Source organism: Acanthochromis polyacanthus, chromosome 8 (genome assembly GCF_021347895.1).
Source record: "Acanthochromis polyacanthus isolate Apoly-LR-REF ecotype Palm Island chromosome 8, KAUST_Apoly_ChrSc, whole genome shotgun sequence".
Taxonomy (NCBI): Eukaryota; Metazoa; Chordata; class Actinopteri; family Pomacentridae; genus Acanthochromis; species Acanthochromis polyacanthus.
The window spans coordinates 16874245-16893687 of NC_067120.1; the positions used below are offsets into that span (position 1 = coordinate 16874245).

The 19443-nt window shown below is 39.1% G+C and overlaps 2 protein-coding genes across 3 annotated transcripts in view; both read right to left on the reverse strand.

Annotated features, from left to right (window-relative positions):
- The window catches only part of slc6a13 (solute carrier family 6 member 13), a 42052-nt gene extending 34212 nt beyond the window's left edge, over positions 1-7840 (reverse strand). For both annotated transcript variants that reach the window (XR_007944100.1, XM_022206521.2), the window contains exons 1-4: positions 7670-7840; positions 3796-4005; positions 1330-1464; positions 203-343 (exon numbers count right to left, since the gene is read on the reverse strand). Coding sequence is in view for 1 of the 2 variants with exons in the window: in XM_022206521.2 (XP_022062213.2) it covers positions 203-343; positions 1330-1464; positions 3796-4005; positions 7670-7676 (493 nt within the window). In the remaining variant the exon portion in view is untranslated. The remainder of the gene's footprint in view (positions 1-202; positions 344-1329; positions 1465-3795; positions 4006-7669) is intronic.
- Positions 7841-12680: 4840 nt separating this feature from the next.
- Positions 12681-19032, reverse strand: LOC110959605 (aldo-keto reductase family 1 member D1-like). The gene is made up of 9 exons (XM_022206523.2): positions 18875-19032; positions 18502-18669; positions 18188-18304; positions 17773-17850; positions 16938-17060; positions 16405-16514; positions 13691-13856; positions 13482-13564; positions 12681-13355 (listed from the first exon to the last, which is right to left on the reverse strand). The coding sequence occupies exons 1-9, from the start codon at positions 19028-19030 to the stop codon at positions 13313-13315; spliced, it is 1044 nt and encodes a 347-aa protein (XP_022062215.2). The 5' UTR covers positions 19031-19032; the 3' UTR covers positions 12681-13312.
- Positions 19033-19443: the final 411 nt, after the last annotated feature.

A 19443-nucleotide genomic window follows, 5' to 3' on the forward strand; every position in this document is an offset into this window, starting at 1 on the left:
TTCATGAAAAAAAATCACAGAGGAGGTGTCCCCACAATGTATGAAACAACTTATTTGCCAAATAAATTAGAAAAAAAAGCACATGGGGTGCTGTTTTGTTTCAGTTATTTTAATGCCATGGTTATACATAACTCTTCATGCCTAAACATGTGCCCTGTGCAGTATGACAAACAAAGGCAAAGCTTTTTGCACAGAGACTTGCCTGTGTTCCAGCTGTTGTTGCAGGATGCCCAGGGCAGATCCCAGGTGAAGGAGTTGGACAGATAGAAGATGGCCCAAGCTAACACGATGACATAGTAGATGTTCAGCAGAGCAACAATCACTTGCGTGGCATAACCGACTCCTGGAACAGAAATGCATATAGCACTGAGCCGTAAAATATCACTTTATTGCCCCCAACAGTCACCTGGAACTCAGACATCAAGTTGCACTTCGTTTGAGTACATGTGACTGCATTTGTGATTTAGTTCCACAGAACTCTAACACAGCTTTACATTTTGCACTGTTGAAACTTTTCTTTCAGGTAATTGCTGGTCACTCTCCAAAGCAGCGTTAGAGACATTAGTCAAGCACACTGGAGTTGTATTGTGTCTGTTTTGACTAGATTTTAGCAGCAGCCTGAGATCACCACAAATTAGATTTAATTTGCAAAATGCTTTTCGCTTCACATTGGGAGCCGTCGCTGTCGTGTTTCTCAAGTGATTCACAGAAATAAAAATTTCATTGTTCCAACACATAATTGCAACCCTGACTCCACTCTTCGCCAGCTGTCATCCTCCGTAGGTTATGATTATGGCTGATTACAGATTTATTGGAAGGCAGCTGGCTGCTAAAAGCACTGGAGAAACGTGACGTTGGCTGGGGTTGTCAGCTTTACAGCCATTAAATCTCTGTGCTTCACCCTACATCTGCACAGCATTCTTACTGGACTGACATATGCAGACAGACACACACAAAGCCACAATTATCCTGCAAATACAAATTCCCGCTATCATACTGAAAATAACGCATGCACATTAACACACTGCAAAGACATGTCCGCAAATCCTCTTCAAACCCACGTTGTTGAAAGGACATGTTCAGTAGTTTTGAGTTCTTTGTCCTTGTTAATCTTAATCTATCCTTCGATGTGCTTAAGCAGTTTTTGCTCCACAGTCGTATTCGTACTATGATCTATTATACAATTTAAACACATAAATATTTAAAACACAATGAAGATCCCACATTTGAGCTTTTACAAAGCGTCTTAATGATGTGTATGGCAGTGATGAGTTTGATTCACTTACAACATTCACTGAATTATTTTTCTCAGGAAAACAGATAGATCACCTTCAAACAGTGGACAGATTTTCCTCCAGGAGGTGATGCCTCCCTCACTGGTGTACTGACCCAGAGCCGTCTCCAGGACGAAGACTGGGATCCCACAAGCAAACAGGAAGATGAGGTATGGTATAAAAAAGGCACCTGTAAAAGTACAGATTAAAGAAAATGCCTTCAACATACCATCAAACTACGAAAGATTATTGCTGCATTTCTTCAAACAATCCTTTTATATATGTCATGTGTGTACCCCTAAATATTTATGGTATCTATGGAAACATTTCAACAAAGAAAAAGATCTTGATCCTAAATAATTTTGCTTGAAGGTTGACCATGTTTCCTTTTTCTTTCAAAAATAAATAAGATGAACAACTTTATTATAGATTCTCCACAGATTCATTGTTATTTATTATTCACATATATTAATCAAAAATCTTAATATTTTTTATGACCTCTTTTGGCCCTGATGGCAGCTTGCATTCTTGCTGCCGTTGTTTTCAAGTACTTTTCCTCAGTCTCTTTTGTTATTCAGTTCTAAATAGTTTGTAGCTGTTTCGAGAGACTTGCTTAGGATGAAACACTTGTGTGACCTATTTTTGAATTCAATAAATCCCAGAATTTTTTAAATAGAATTCAAGTCTGGACTTTAACTTGGCCAGTCCATCAGTTCCAGTCCTCCAGATTCCTCTTTCTTGATCAAGTAGTCTCTGCACAGCTTTGAAGTGTGCTTGAGGTCATTGTCTCTGGTATATGAACTCACAACCAATCAGGTTCAATCCAGAAGGGATTCCATGATCTGCCAAGATGTTGTGGTAGACCTTCTTGTTCATGATACCATCCATTTTAACTGATTTGCTCGTGCCGTTTCCTCAAATGGAACCCCATACCATAATGGAATCTGTATTTCACTGTGGGTACAATGCTTCTAGCATCAAAACTCTCTCCAGCTTATCTGTGGATATAAATATGACAATGCTGACTGAAGAACTCAAACTTGGACTCATCTGTCCAGAGCACCTTCTTCCAGTCATCTGCAGTCCAGTGTTTGTGCTCCCTGGCACATTGTAGGTGTATTTGGATGTTTGCAGGCCTCAAAAATGGCTTCTTAGCAGCTCTTCTATGGACAATTTAGAGTTATGAGTTACCCTGAGCATGCTTTTGGACTGTGGGAGGAAGTACTCAGAGAAAACCCACACACACACAGGAAGAACATGCGAACTCCCTGTATAAAGATCCCAGGCCCAGGCCGGGACATAACCTGGAGATCTTCTAGCTGCAAGGCCACTGTGCAGTCCCGGTTGTAGAACATGTTTCACAATTTTGTAATTAACAACTGCATGTCCTTAGGCTGGTAACAACAAATATTTTAATTCTCTTGAACAAATGAAATAAATTATTGATTTGTAATTAAATTATTGGCAATTTTCAGCTGATTAATTGGTTTCATTAATAAAATAAGTCATGTTTTTGTCATTAAATCCTGGCATCTCATTAAACATGCTTGAATACCAGTGATGGTGAAAAAGAATTAGAGAACTGACTAGGGTACACACATAGACGTAGGATGATGACAGTAATCATGCCATACACTTCCTGTCACTTCCTAAATATGCGAACCAGGGATTTTCAGGCTGCAAGGCGAAAGTGCTAACCACCAATCCACTGTGCTGCTCATGAACCATTACAGAAACATAGAACATGTTTTGGGAATCACAAATATTGTGAATTTCGGGCAGCAGTGGCAAACACCTTACACAGGGTGGTGGTCAAAGAAATTTGTTAAGCACTGTATATCAACAATTTATTTATTTTTTTAAATCTTACGTGTTTGTAGTGGAACTATGTTGGGCGTTTTAACAAACTGCTTCTGACTGAGGAGCCATTAATATTTCTAAATGGAAGGGAAAATGGTGAAACAGCCCTCCAGTCCTACTGGGCACATAATAGGGGTCAACTGATCATGACCAATTATTTGATCAAGTATTCTGCATTTTTTAAGTTTTAATTGTTGCTATTATTATTAACCAAGTGCAGATAAATAAAGTTAATTAAAAATGCACTGCTTTGACTCTGACGCAGCTATCTCTGTTTGCTCCCAGCACTATCTGACCAATTACATGTCCATAATAACAGCCTATCAGCACTGAAGGGTCAATGTCCAAAGGTTCTTTTAATAATACACGTGAAACACTTTTAATAAAACATGTGAAACACAAATAAACAAACGCATTTCAAGAACATTTTGTGTTGAAGTTTGTATTATTCTAGATTTTCACAGCAAGAAATTCATTTTTACTGCAAATGCATATTGCTTATAAATCTGAGTTGTGGGTCAATATCAAAACTCTGCAGATCAAAATGTTTTTTAACTTTCTTAATTATCTATTTTGGGTTGCAGTCTTGCCCACAGAAACTGACGCTGTACACGATGACTAACAAAATAGCAAACCAGTCACGTGTATTTCTAGCACTCACCTCCCCCATTCTTATAGCAAAGGTAAGGGAAACGCCAGACATTCCCTAGGCCGATAATTTCTCCAGCGACTGACAGAACAAACTCGATCTTGTTGCCCCACTGTTCCCTCTCTGTCATCTTCTTCTCTGTACTGGGTACGATGTCCAGATGCCTGCTGTGCCCATTGGAGGGTTCCACCTTGGATGTGTTCTCCATGTCACCTCCGTGTCCTAAGAGTTATAATGGAAAGAGTAGGAGAGGAAAAACAAAAATTAGGAAGATGAAACTGCGCAAAAGGCATGTAGGATGGCAAAGGTCACAGCAGGGCAGGCTGAAGCTGGAAAAAAACAAGTCAGTAAGTGATGCTCCTGAACTACTGTCTTGTTGTTTGCCAGCTCAAATCTGGAAGAAATTCAAAAACTGGTTATGGACACAAATTTTGATGTCTGTGTTGTTAGAGTTAGAGCTTACCATCTCAGTTTTTTTTAATTTGCACAATTTGCTTACTAAGCCTCAAAGACATCCAGTAAAAGAGCTGTAGGCCATTTTGAAACGCAGCAGTCATTAGGCATCAATTCATGACCAGTCATGCCATTCAAGTATTCAAATCACTTCATTTACCAAACAGCTTCTGATTTCACATTTCCTGCACAAACTGTCTGGTTTTTTGTGAAGGTCTGAAGGATCACACACATACAGTTCAAATGCAATTCAAAGGGAATTTCAGGATCCCTGTTGGTTATCTAAGAGAATTCCCACTATGTATGTAAAGTGCCAAACATGAATACTTATGTCTACATCAGCTATCCTGTATGTCACCTCTTTTTTCTGTGTTGGATGAGGTCAGGAGTAATTGCTTAAAGATACGTGATCATGAAATTGGTCAGGCCTTCGTCCAGACCCTGTTTTGAGGTCAGTGCTGCTGAAAGAATTTTTCTCTGTGGAGGAAACAGACAGCTCACTGACTGTGCTCACTGCTGTCAGGTTACATTAACAAGCTCCTCGTCAACCCTTCGCTTCCCCTTTTTCCCTCTCTCCGGAACACATTGTGGTCACTGCTGCAGTCCAAATTCAAACAATTTAATCATCAGTCTACAGGAAACAAGCTCACTCTAGTTCAATTTTTTTTTTAAAAAAAACACCAATATCTCTTTTTTTCCATTTGTTTTTTCACACATTCACACAAAAAAACACAAGGTCTGTGTTGTGTGACCTGGTCTCATGGTAATGCACCGGCCTTTTTGTCTAAATTTACTTCCAAGAAAAAAAACACATGGGATGGCAATTCCATTCAGTCCAAGCCACCTTTAGGAATGTGCTCCTCCTGGCAAAGGGTAGAGGTTGAGTACAAGCATGACTTTGTATGTGCTGCGCACATGGGGCTGGAGGTTGGACCCGTTTTAGGAGCCAAAACCTCTGGTTCTAAAGCCAAACTGTGGCCGAGGTAAAAATAGAGCTCCTTGTTTTCACAAGGTTCCTGGTGGGAATGAAGGCTTAGCTCAACAAAAGCAGGGTAACCCCTCTCCTTTGTGCTGGCAAGTGAGAATCCTTACTGGTCCTGTAGCCAGATCACTGTTCTCGGTGGGCTAAGTGCCTCAACTTCCTCAAGACAACATTTTAAGTAGGTGGGACTGAAAGCTAGAGTAACATATACTGGCTGAAAATGGAGGTTTTCTTCCACATATCACACTGCGAACAGAGCAGCAGCACACTGTGAAAAAACATCCCACTACTGGGAATGACCTCATCAAGGCACAGTGGAGCTTTATCCCAGGACACAGCGACAGCACTGACTGTTTCTGAAACGTCTTGGATTGACTGAGCTACTGACTGGCTGCATGACTGACCTACTGAAAGACTGACTGATTGACTGAGGGGCTGGATCATTTATTGGTCTTTAGAGGAATAGTTTGATACATTCAGATGACACAATGAAGATATGATAGATATGAAACTAAAACTAGACACCTTGCTGCCTCAGCTTTGCATAAACATAGAAACAGGAGGGCAATAGGAGGGTACAAAAATGTACCTGCCTAGACTCGAGACTGCAAGAACTTTCTGTAAATAGCCAGCCACTTTATGCCCAAGAAATTATAACTAGGAGTAAAATGTTTGCATAGAATTGAAAAAGAACATTTTAATTGGTGAGGTTTAGTGGTTGACAGATCTTTCTACTGTTGGACACAGTGAGGTCAGTTATTTCCCCTGTTTCCTTCATGCCTTTATGATAAGCTAAGCTGCTCAAGCTGCTGTCTGTAGCTTCAGTACGAATGTCAGAGTGGCATCAATCCTCCCAACAACTCTTTCAGCAACTACAGAACATATTCAATTGTTCCTTTATTGTCATAATCACCTTAGGGTGTGTTGTCACCTTTGGTGAACCTTTTCTGACCCAATATCATGGAAGTAAATTGGTTTTTGCAGGCTCCTAACCAAAATTTGGTGCATTCTCCTGCCAGCTTGGCCCTTCGACCTGGAGCTCCAGTCCTGTGATTCAGTCTTGCTGGCCTGTCCTTGCGACTGATTGGACGGTTACTGAGTTCTGTGCTCCAATCAAGATACAGCAACTACATGTGAGTTTGAAAATATGCATAATGTTGGAAGGACCTATGCCTATGCCTGTCTTTATGCAATTCTGTGACACTTTCTGACAGTTTAGCATTTGCCTGGTGGTTATATGTTTGTGTTATGTTTCGCAGCCCCTCACCTGTCGATACTTGTAGTTCAAAGCTCTGCAAGTTTTACATAAAGAAGCAGTTGTTTGACTGCCTGAAGCAAAACAGCTGGTTTTATACCTCTTCGCTGCACCCTTGTAGAGCTGGGATGTATAGGAAAAATATAATCGGTTGAATAACCATACAGGCCATCTGAAATATGTGCTTACATATGTTTAATATACATGCGGAAATATACTTTATATACTCACAAATGCCTAATATAATGATGGAAAATAATCAGAATAATTAAAATCACGGCATATGTGAGTAAGAGTCATGTAGAAAACAATCCAAGATAGCTTTATTGTTTTGAAAGCCAGATTGCAACATTTCCCTCGCAGTTTTGATTCAAACATGACACGAAACTCCTGCATAGGGCAAAGAATTATTTATATTAATGCAGTCTATGACAGTTTTTAGTTACTCTTGAGACCAGATAGTTTTGTTTGTACTCTCTGTATTGCACACAATTAACTTACAAGTGGAACAAACATCACCAACTCTGCTCAGTTTATTCTAATTCAGTGAACGAAGTAGTCACAGAAAACTTCACCACAGATGTGGTGAGTGACCTTTGCATCAACTGTCAAGCAAGCATTCATGTAAAATTAAGCTCTGTTTAGGTCCCTACCAACTCATGAGCAAACTATCTGCCACTTTAGCTCCTAAATTCATCAATGTGCTTTGACTGTCTGCTGTGGGTAGATGCAAAGAATGTTAATGTGCAGAAAGAGCCAACAAAAGCAAGTGAAGCTTAAGGCCAAAACAAATAAGAAAGACAAGCAGATTCTGCAGGCAACTGAGATAAGAGTCGGCACTTTGATATTAAGGTGAAAGTGAAAAAAGTCCAATAAATACACTGATACATCACATCATCAAGATATTAATATGGTGTAAGTCTAATTTTGATTCACAAATGCAGTCTTTGATCTCATGCACATTATGAATGAAGCATGTGGGGCTTATTTGCACAGTAGAAACTGTACTAGTTAACTTTTTTTAAGCAGCACATTTCCCCTTAGCTTTTTTTTTTTTTTTACCAATAATTAATCAGCTAAAAACAGAAGATGACCTTGAATTTTTACAGTATATCTCATAAACAGCAGTAAATCTAATTGACATCCATCTGTGCCTGAAGAAAAATATCACACAATCAATAATCGAAGGCACTCACCTTTCATAATGTTGTGAAATGGCAGTTTCCAGAAGAGACTGCGGCATCAAATACAGGCCCACTGCCGTTTCAGGTTTCACTATATACCGGGGAGGGGCGGAGATCTGAGAAACTGAAAACTTTGTTGCAGCCGACAGTGAGATTTTCCCTCTGCTTTGCCCCTCTCTGGAGACACTCCACCCCCACCACCCACCACTCCTCCATCCAGTTCCATTCAGACACCCTCACACACAAACACACTCACTCCCCACAGCACACTAGAGTAACCTTTTGACACATGCACATTCTCCCAGGGCCTGTCCAGACAGCAACAAGAAAGTCAGAGAGGCTGGATGGACTTAGGTGGATCTTCAGATGTGTGTGTCAAGGGCAGACATTCATTCATATGTGCAATGATCTGAAACGTCACTGAGACTGGGTTGAAAAAGATCTAAAAATATAAAAACACATCATCCACAAAGTGTGCAATTTTGACAGTAGTTCAGTGGTCTTTTCTGACTGATGGTAATTGAAATATCAGTCCTGCTTCATAAAGCCCCAGCTCTAAACACACTCTTAATTCAGCCCTCCGGAAAAGAGTCTTTATTCACCCAACTAGATTTCTTCCTCAAAGACCCAGAAGCCCATTCAGAACATTTTCCCACCGCAGGGGTCCAGACTGGCCTGGTTCAAGGCGTTTGTTTTAGGGTCACAATCCAGAGGGTCTTTATAGAGGTGGAGAAAGGGGGAGTGATGTGCTTCTGCATTTCCTGTCTGAAATCTTTCGAGGGGAAATCACCCTGCCCCCACCTCAGATCAAGTTATAATTCAAGACATGAAGACATTAGCTTTTCAATAAAAATGAACTCATCAGCATGACTTCAGTTATGTGGCAGTTTCTACATTTATTGTCTCACAAAGTTTGAGTTAGATTTTTTCTGAGTTAGTTAGTAAGCGCCAACTAATTGTAACTTGGTAAATATGAGATCTCACTGTAGTTTTCAGTATATAGCTACTGACCAGATGTAGGAATAGTGTACAAACCAGCAAAAACGGGGTCCAGTCAGTTCCCTCTCAATTGGTGGACAGCAAACTCCCAAAGGATTAAGGGGGGACTTGGGCAGACCGATTAATAGTCAACCTTTATTGGTTTAATTGCTCAAGCCATTCATTCACATCAGCAGGCAAACATCTTATCAGGAACAAAATAAAATAACACAGAGCTCTTTTAAAGTTCAAGGATTAAAGTGTCGATAAGTATTAATATCTATCAACTGTGCCAACTTAGAGGAAACATTACAAATTATTTCCAATGTGTCTTTCTGCAGATCGGTGACACCTCTATGATATTACAGCATATTACCAACACATCTGGATCAGTTTGATGTTATAACTAATTCTTTATGCTTAAAAAAATATACACTGCATTATATCAAATCTCACATTTCTGAATTGACATTTCACTTCTAATTTTTCCCGGTCATCATTATCTTATAGAAGTAGTTTGGCATTTGCAGAAATGCACTTATTTGTTGAGAATTAATTGAAATACTCTATGTAAATGTATCAATGTTGTGCACCTCCGGAACTATTAAGACTATGATGTATCTTTACATTTCTCTGTATGTTTATGGATTCAACAAATGTGACATAATGTTCTAGCAAGCTTTAAAGATGCTGCTTAGTCGATGGCATTACATTTGGACATAGCAAGTCTGTCTGCTTTCCCCTTTGGGCTATTCTAAGGTAGGCCAATGGGCTGCTAGATGCAGGTCTGCACAATACTCGGAATCAGTCTTTTCGTGTTGCTTCAAGAAACCAAACAGCTCTCTTTCCCAAGATAGGAAACTACTTGCCAAAGATTAGTATGGGACATTACCTGAAAGGTTGTTGCTAGAGATACGGACCCGTACCCGTAGCCTGTGGACTACGGATACGGCACTTGCCATTTGCCAATCAGATACGCGAGATCTAGTCTCTAGATAGTTTCCTATCTTTCCCAAGATAGGAAACTACTTGCCAAAGATTAGTATGGGACATTACCTGAAAGGTTGTTATCTACTGTGCGATACGGACTATTCTAATGTGCAATATCACACTGACCATGCACTTTTATTGTTTTTAACTGTTTTAACTTATCCTTTTTTGTGATTTTTATTACATGTGTCTTGCACTGATGGAGATGCTCTAAATCTCATTGTACTTGTGTATAGTGACAATAAAAGGCATTCTATTCTTCTATTCATTCTATTCTTGAGATACGGACCCGTACCCGTAGCCTGTGGACTACGGATACGGCACTTGCCATTTGCCAATCAGATACGCGAGATCTAGTCACGTGACTCCCGGTAGACGCTAGCGGTATGGACCCATAGCATCGGTACTACAGGTACGGACCCTAAACCTGACCCTAACACTAACCCTAACCTTAACCTTTGCTTACCTTTCAACAGTTTGCAGTGGTTAGCAGTTTCTTGACTCGTGAGACTTGCGTACGGGTCCGTATCTGTCTGGCAAATGGAAAGTGCCGTACCCGTAGCCTGTGGGCTACAGATACGGGTCCGTATCTGTAGACACTACCTACCTGAAATTGTCATTTTGGATCAAAACTTGCAACACTACAAGACAACCACTACAACTGAAGCAAAAAAGACCACATCTTCAAGATCACAAGAATAAGTCCAGTTGCCTGAACTAAACCCTTCACCAAAAGACCACACAATAGCTGACATGTTCAACTCAGATTTTAAAAATGACACAACTATTTAGGGTGATATCAAGAAAACATGCAAAAACAAATCCTATCAGTTACAGAAAATATGCTGTTGACCTATTTCATCTTTCAGTATGTAATGGAAAATTTTGGTGTTGACATACAGCCAGGGAGAAAACTGGCATGAAGTGAAAGTAGAAAACAGGTGTGTCAACAAAGATTTCATGATGTATTAATGTCGCAACTCATATATCCCGTCTGAACTAGACAGAACAAGCTTGGACAATTGGGCAATTTATTTCAGTCTGACAAACAGATTTCAGTGGAGCCCTCTTTATGCTTTTAATAAACAGCAGCTAAGAGTCTCAAGACGTGACGTGATATAACTGACCATACACAAAGAGGACTCAGCTTTAGAATTTGTTTGATTTTATTTATTTTTTTTTGTTGCAGTGAAGTATGCTGTGATACTTTTTTTAACATTGTTTTTTTTGGCCTATTTCCAGCAGTATTCTGATAGTCAAAGTGAGAGAGACAGGAAATGGGGGAAAGAGTGGGGGGAAGACATGCAGCAAAGGGCCACGAGCAGGAATCGAACCCCAGCCGCTGCATTGGAGAAATGTTGGAGACCAGCCCCTATACATGGTTTGCATGCTTAACCCACTGAGCTATACAGGTATCCCATATGCTGTGATACTTTCAATCATCCAAAAAAAAAAAAAAAGTTGCGCATTGACTTATCAAGTCAACACCAACACTTCACAGACTTGATTATTGTGAGCTATCATGTAACTGTTTGAACAGTTTAATGAAGGTTTAAAACTCCACCACAGAAACTACAAGTGTTTAATGAACAATACTCTGCTACTGCTGCTATAAATACGATGAAATATTAACCAAACCAAACAATTTTTGCTCATCAGAGTTTTTTCAACAGTTTATCCAAGAAAAATCAGTGCAAGTCAGTGAACTCATGTTCCTCAATCAACTTCACAGCTGTACATAGTATGGCAGGTATGACAGGTCTGAGGTGTGCATATTTGAGAAGAATATATGTTTTAGCTCTTTCTTAGGATAAACACTTCGTGCTAATGTACCCACCCTGCAAACATTGGCAAGATGTGTTTTGCAAGTTACTTTACTCCCAAATTCCTTAGGGGCTGAGAGGTTTGAACATCAGGATGATATAGTTTCGAAATTAAATAATTAAAACAAGAAGATACATGTAATTCCCTATAAAAAACATGACATTTATCCAACAACTTGGTTTGGGTGTGACAGTAGTGGTAAATTAATATTATGACAGAATGTGTAGCGAGCTATGACTTGCTTTCTGAATCTTTGATTGTCAGGAGTGGAATTTTCCATGAATTCGTAAATGTCGTTGCCCTTATGTTAAATTGATGACAGCTTCTAGTACATTTGACAACCTTTACAATAAACTGGCATACAGTGGAATCCATAATATACTCCTTTTTGGTTACAGTTGTAAAAGATTCCTAACCTCTTTGGGACTGTAAGACAATAAGATGCTACTGGATAGAGATCCACAAACATATCCAAAATGTATTTAATGTAAACTTTCCTTTCAATTGTGAAAATTTGTATTTGGGGAATATTCTGTTAGAAACATGGAACAGCGAAGACAAAAAAAACTATTCACTATACTTTTGGCTGCCAGTAAGAAATCTGTTACGAGAAAATGGTTGAGAGTAGAACCACCCAGCATGGATGACTGGATTGATGTTGTGTATGAAATATATGTCATGGAAAAAATAGCTTACTCTCTTAAGGTTGAAAAAGAAAAGTTTTATAGAATCTGGTCCAAATGGACTGGGTACGTAAAACCAATCAGATCTGAATTTACTTGAATAAGCTTTTGCTTTGTACAAACCTGTCCACTGTCCTTTTATGTATATTTGGATATTTCGAAATGGTGCGCGCCCTAATTTTGTTTTTTTGTTTTTTTGTTTTTTGTTTGTTTTATTTGGTTTTCTAATTTTTTTTTAGCAAAATAAGTGTTAGACTGCAAGATGTATTTGATGGAAACTTGCCTTTCTAAATAAAAAGATAATTAAAAAAAGATTCCTAACCTCAGTTTCAACAACAAATACACATTTATTTGAATTAGTTAGTTATTTTAGAGATTCTTCACAACTAAAATGTTTCCATCCCACTATAACATTTATAATTTTGACTTTTGGACTTAGGTTACTACTTCTTACGCTCCATGTCGGTCTTTATCTTGGTTGTTTGCTCTATCTCAGCTAACCTTTGTAACCTTGCCTTCAACATGGTATATAAAACACTGCTCAGGTATTGTTTTTAAATTTTGTGGTTTATTTTTTAAAATCATAAAGTGATTTGCTTTGATTTTGACACCAGAAATGGCATATACAAAAAAACAAAAGCTTTTATTTAACATGTTATCAACCTCAGAAGTAACACGGGCTTAGAATGTCCTAACCCTTAAACTGGAAAATAAAGATCTTATGGCTAGTTGCTAGTGTGTCAGTAGCATCTTGTTAAACTGTGATTCTTTTTCAGGAATCCAGAAGCAACAATCCATGTGTCATGTTGTAAATATGATGTCTTTTCAAATGTTTGTATTTTTAAACCAAAATTTATTTATAGCAGCATTTGCATCAACATATTTCAAATCTGTTGCCACTAACTAAGAAGCTCTTTTTCAATGCTACATTAGTCTCATGTAAGATTCGTGTGAAGCTAATATCCAGTGAATAAACGACTTCCTCGGTTCACATCACTGCTCTGTGGTCTTTGACAACCTTCATTTATCAGTTCTTTTCATTCACTGTGAGCCAGAGCCCTCTAGTGTTTAGTGTGAAAATGAACCAAACATTAACAGTGAATTAAAGATTCCTCTGACGTCAGGAAGACTCAGTATCTTTAGTATGACAATTACATGCATCACTTAAAAGCTAAAAAGCTTAATATTCATCATGAAAGGGGTATTCTGGATGGTCACTCCACCTGTGTCAAAGTGAAAAAAACAGAGAAAGACTTATCATTCTGAGTGTGAAAATGAAGATCTATTTCCATTACACAGCAAAAACATCACCACAGATTACACATTTTCCCATCAAAGCTTCTACTTACATGAGCAGCTCCACAAAGCGAATGTTTTTGTTCAGTGCCTCAATGGCTTTCATTTCCTCCTCAGTAAGTGAAAAATCGAATATCTGGAACAGGAAGTGATTTGTTTTTGCTGAAATTATTGATTTAAATCAGGAATTTGGGCATCATATGTTGCCCTCCCTACACATAGTGTATATGCACACAGAGTGAAAAACATTTGGGTAAACTACCTGGAAGTTATGTTTGATCCTCTCAGGGCTGAAGCTCTTTGGAATCACTACGACTCCTCTCTGCACATTGAAGCGCAGAGCCACCTGGGCACTGCTCTTGTTGTACTTTTTCCCAATGGACACAAGCACCTTGTCCTCCAGCAGAGGAGGACTTTTCACATTCACCCTAAACCAGAGGCATAATTTAATACAAATGATGTCAGGATAGTTTTTAATCAAAAATTTTAATGCTAAATTAATGTCACAGGATGATGTGTTGCACTGATGCTGTTTTTTTACAGTACAGTTGAAACCAAAACTTTACATATACTATATAAAAACACACAAACTTTGTTTCTCATTGTCTGACATTAAATCAGACTAAACTTTTCCTGTTTAAGATCAGGTAGGATTATCAAAATTATTTGTATTTGCCAAATGCCAAAATAATAATAAGAAATCTATTAGAGAATTTTCAGTTACTTTCTTCAAAGTCAGAAGTTTACAAATAATTTTCTTAGTCTTTGGTAGCATTGCCTTTAGATTGTCTGACTTGGGTCTAACATGTTAGGTATCCTTCCATAAGTTCCTCAGATAGTTTGCTGGAATTTTGGCCCATTCTTTCTGACAAAACTGATGTAACTGAGTCAGGTTTGCAGGCCGCCTTGCTCCCACATGCCTTTCCAACTCCACCCACAAATTTTCTATGGGATTGCGATCAAAGCTTTGTGATGGCCTCTCCAAAACTTTGACTTTGTAACCAATTTGGTGGTATGGTTAGGGTCACTGTCCATTTGGAAGAACCATTTGTGCCCAAGCTTTAACTTCCTGGCTGATGTCTTGCTTCAGTGTTTCCACATAATGTTCTTTCCTCATGATGTCATCTATGTTGTGAAGTGCACCAGTCCCTCCTGCAGCAAAACTCCACAACAACATGATGCTGCCAGCCCTGTACTTCATAGTTGGGATGGTGTGCTTACAAGCTTCCCCCTTTTTCCTCCAAATGTAACGATGGTCATTATATCTAAACAGTTTAATTTTAGTTTTATCAGACCACAGGACGTGTCTCCACAACTGACACTCTTTTACCAGCTTAAGACTGCATCTTCACAAGGTCTTTTGCTTTTGTTCTGGGGTTGATGTGCACATTTCACACCAAAACACATTTATTTCTGAGACACAGATTTTGTCTCCTTTCAGAGTGGCATGATGTCTGGATATTCCCATGGTGTTTATACTTGCATATAATTGTTTGAACACTGGTGCACAGTCATGTTGGAAGAGGAAGGGGTCAGCTCCAAACTGTTCCCACAAAGTTGGGAGCAGGGAATTGTCCAAAACGTCTTGGTATGCTGAAGCATTCAGAGTTCCTTTCACTGGAACTAAGGGGCCAAGCTCAACTCCTGGAAAACAAGCCCACACCTTAATCCCCCTCCACCAAACTTTGCATTTGGCACATTGCAGTCCGGCAAGTATTGTTCTCCTGGCAACCGCCAAACCCAGACTCGTCCATCAGATTGCCAGATGGAGAAGCGCCATTTGTCACTCCAGAGAACGCGTCTCCATTGCTCTAGAGTCCAGTGGCGGCGTGCTTTACACCACTGCATCCGACGCTTTGCATTGCACTTGGTGATGTATGGCTTGGATGCAGCTGCTCAGCCATGGAAACCCATTCCATGAAGCTCTCTGCACACCGTTCTTGAGCTAATCTGAAGGCCACATGAAGTTTGAAGGTCTGTAGTGATTGACTCTGGAGAAAGTTGGCCACCTCTTGGCACTATGCGCCTCAGCATCCGCTGACTCCGCTCCGTCAGTTTACGTGGCCTACCACTTGGTGGCTGAGTTGCTGTCGTTCCCACTTTCTTATAATACATCTGATAGTTGACTGTGGAATACTTAGAAGCGAGGAAATGTCACGGATGGATTTGTTGCGCAGGTGGCATCCTATCACAGTTCCACGCTGGAATTCACTGAGCTCCTGAGAGTGACCCATTCTTTCACAAATGTTTGTAAAAGCATGCCTCGGTGCTTGACTTGATATCACTTGAAGTGACTGGAACACCTGATTCTGATTATTTGGATGGATGAGCGAATACTTTTGGCAATATAGTGTATGTGGGCTTGGAAATAATTCCAAACAACAGACATATTGTTAGTCAGGCATAGCAAGCTTGTTACTGCAGCCACACTGTTTACACGTTTCACGAAGCGGTTTGATGATGTGATCATTTGTGTGCTGGTAAATGCCAACAAAATCCAGGCATTATTTTATCATTTTTTATGACAGGCAAAAAAAAGAACCCCGATAACAATATTGACCTATATTAGATTTTTATGTCAATATCGGGCCGATAATGTCTGTGGCCCGATATCATCAGACATCCCTAGTTTGAAGCTTAATTCCTTGTCTTAAAGCTGGGATATGCAGAATATTTTTTTTTACCATCATTGGTCTGAGAGGAAATTAGAATGCTGTTTTCAGGCTTTAGAAAATCGTCCAGCAGGAGGTCTATTTCAATGGCTTTTCCAGGTTTCTGCTTACTACTGCTTTAAAGCCTGATGAATCAACAATCCCTGTTGTGTGGTTAACTGTCAGAGACATTTTTGATTTTAATGTCATGTTATGTCTAAAAATGCATCTTTTGAGCTTTTTGCCACCTTTCATACAGGGGGTTCTATTTAAAAAAAAATATCACACAGCACTGAAAAGTGTATATTTCTTAAAATCTACGAACCAGGATGCATCTCTGGAGGAGCCAATTGGGCAATAGCCAACAATCACAATGCCATTCTGTCGACAGTACTCCAGGAGCTTGGGTTGTGTGAAATATGGATGACATTCAACCTTGAGGTAGGACAGAGGAAAATATACTATGAAAAAGGAAATTGTCCCAAAGTGAGCTAACATTACATTAACATCCTGTGCTCTGACTAGTCAGAATAAAACTGGATGAGAATCAAAAGAAAAAAAAATCATCTCCTTTTAATGCAGTATAAAGTAAAGAAAATGCATTTTGGCATCATATTTGATTATTTTGTGACAAGAAATTTCCTCTGATCAAGTAAGTAGCTCACAGATGTATTGTGAAGCACTGACCATTTTCTGAATAGGAAGCAAAGAGTTGACAGTGACCCAAAAGTATGACAGACAGCAATGCTTTCTTATTAATAGCCTCTAATACCACTTTATACTGTGATTTACTATTGCACTACACACACAAAGCTCTCTGTGACATCAGCGGTCGTCTAAAGACACAGTTTACGTCACCTGGTTGGACACAGGTTTGTGTTTGAGGCCAGGTTTATTCAGCAGCAGTTCCAGCTGCCTGCGGTTGAAGTTGGAGACTCCCAGGGACTTGATCAGCCCAGCGTCTTTGCAAGCCTCTAAAGCCTGTTGAGAAGAAAAGATTTACATCCTTTCAAAGACAGATAGTGATTATCTTTACAGACGTAGTGAGACAGTGGAGAAAAATTTAATGCACAGTGCAGGGAAAAGCAGTTCTTTGGCAGTTTATGACACCGTCCTTGACAGTCTGTGATGCTGCACAGAGAATGTCTTGGCATCGACTTAAGAGTTTGAAGGAATATCATAAACCAAATTTCTGAATTTTATATTTTCTTGGAAGAAATGACAGCTAATGACAGTGCACAGTGCACTACATGCACTCCTAAAATGCACAGAAAAATTGCATCTTTCACATTGCAGACAGGGCCATTTACCACATGAGTACCTTAGACCAATTAAAATTAAAATATGCTCTGTTGATATTTTATTACAAACTTAGACACTTAGATGCAATTAAACCTACAATTATAAAGGTTATCATATTCATTTGAATGAACAGATAACACAGATTCAACCTTATTTTTATTTTTCCAGCCTACATTTATTGGCTGCGTTATAATATTTTGTCAGTCCCCGCTGTCGAAAAAATTAGTTGACTTTTAAGGTGTTTGATGTGCTTCATATACTCATATACAAAAGCAAAAGAGAGTATTTACAGATGCATAAGACAACCCATAAAAATATCATACTACATTACAGTGACAAGAAGGGGACATGTGAAGTCATCAGACAGCAGGAGCATCTTTTGTGGACTCACCTCCCATGTTGCACAGAGGTCAGTGTGGTGGTAGATGTACTTTCCATTCTCGTCTTTGGGATAAAATTCGTTTCCAGGCTAAATTGTAAGCAACATGTAATAATTGCATTAACATTTTTAAACTTAAACATAAGAGGCTAATCAGGTCATGATGAAACATTGTACAAAATGAAGGTGTGGAAGTGTAGATGACTTTAGCTTTGTTATTTTAGTTAATTTCACAATTCATACAAATATCTGACCGGATTTAAAACACACCCAAACATGACTGATTCTAATCCTAACTAAACATACATCTGGCTCTATAATCTTATCATAAATGCATAATTAACTACATTTCACACATGACATGCATGTGTAAACATGTGGCTGACTGATAAGTTAACTGTTATCTATCTGTGTAATGTGTGGAAACCTTGAAGGCCATTGGAAGCTCAACAATGTAGAGATCCACATAGTCTAGTCTCAAGGTTTTCAGTGTCCTCTCCAAGGCCGGTCTCACCAACTCTGGTGGGTGGAAGGTATTCCAGAGCTGACAAAGAAAACCCAATGTCATTAGAAAACATTCAAATCACACTGAATTGAAAGACAATAAATGTTTCTGGTTTTAGGAAACTCTACACAGGTGAACATTACAATTTAGGTCTTGAGAATAATATGATGAATTCTTAAATTGTTCAAAGGAAACTGAGACAAAAGAGACACCTGCCATATGACAGAATGTATTACCTTTCCGCAGTAAAAGATGTCCTCTCTTCTAACAGTTCCATCAGCAATCTTCTCTCTAATGGCTTGACCCACTTCGTGCTCATTGAAATACACCAGTGCCCCGTCAAAGTGCCTGTAACCTACATCTATGGCCAGCTTGACGCACTCAAGTGCAGTGCCTTTGGGTGTCTATTGGAAATGCACCAAAAATGTAAGTATTATTCGACCTGCTTTTGTTCAAGCTACAGCTGCAACTACAATATGCATTCCTGTTTAAATTTTACTTCAGCAGTCACTGCAAGCAGTTAACACTGACAGTCCTAGGTCATACAGAGTTGTGGTGGTTAAACATGCATTAGAAACACAGACACTATGTTCTTTGTATTGTTCTCACCTTTCGAGGGTCTCCATAGGTTCCCAATCCCAGCAGTGGAATCCGGTTACCGTCACTGAGAGGGATACTGTGACTCTTTGCAGTCAGATTCATGTCTGTGAAAATGCGAATAACTGAACTGCTCTCTGTCTTAGAGATAATGTGAACTTTGGTCATGAACATTGAACCCTGGCGCTTTATCTTCCATGCACTCGTATTTCTCTGTTAACGCCTGTGGTTTTGAGTGTGCTTTAAAAATAATGGTGGATTCACTTATATTATTTCCTATTATCTCAACTCAAATAGTTGGATTTGATAATGAACTGTGTGACTGTTAGATTTACATTGTGAATTGCTAGGCAACACATTATGGTATTTTTTTCATCAGATTACAAAAAAGCAGAAATAGAAGCAGAAGCAGAAGTAGAAGAGCAAGCCACATGCTTTAAGTAACAAAAGACAAAACAGGGATGTTGATAATGATGAACAAAATGTGATGTAGATGGTAAAGTATTGCGATGACAATATTATATAACTCTTATGGGGCTTTTACTTTGAAAAAGGGCTGTAAGATTATTACTCACAGACAC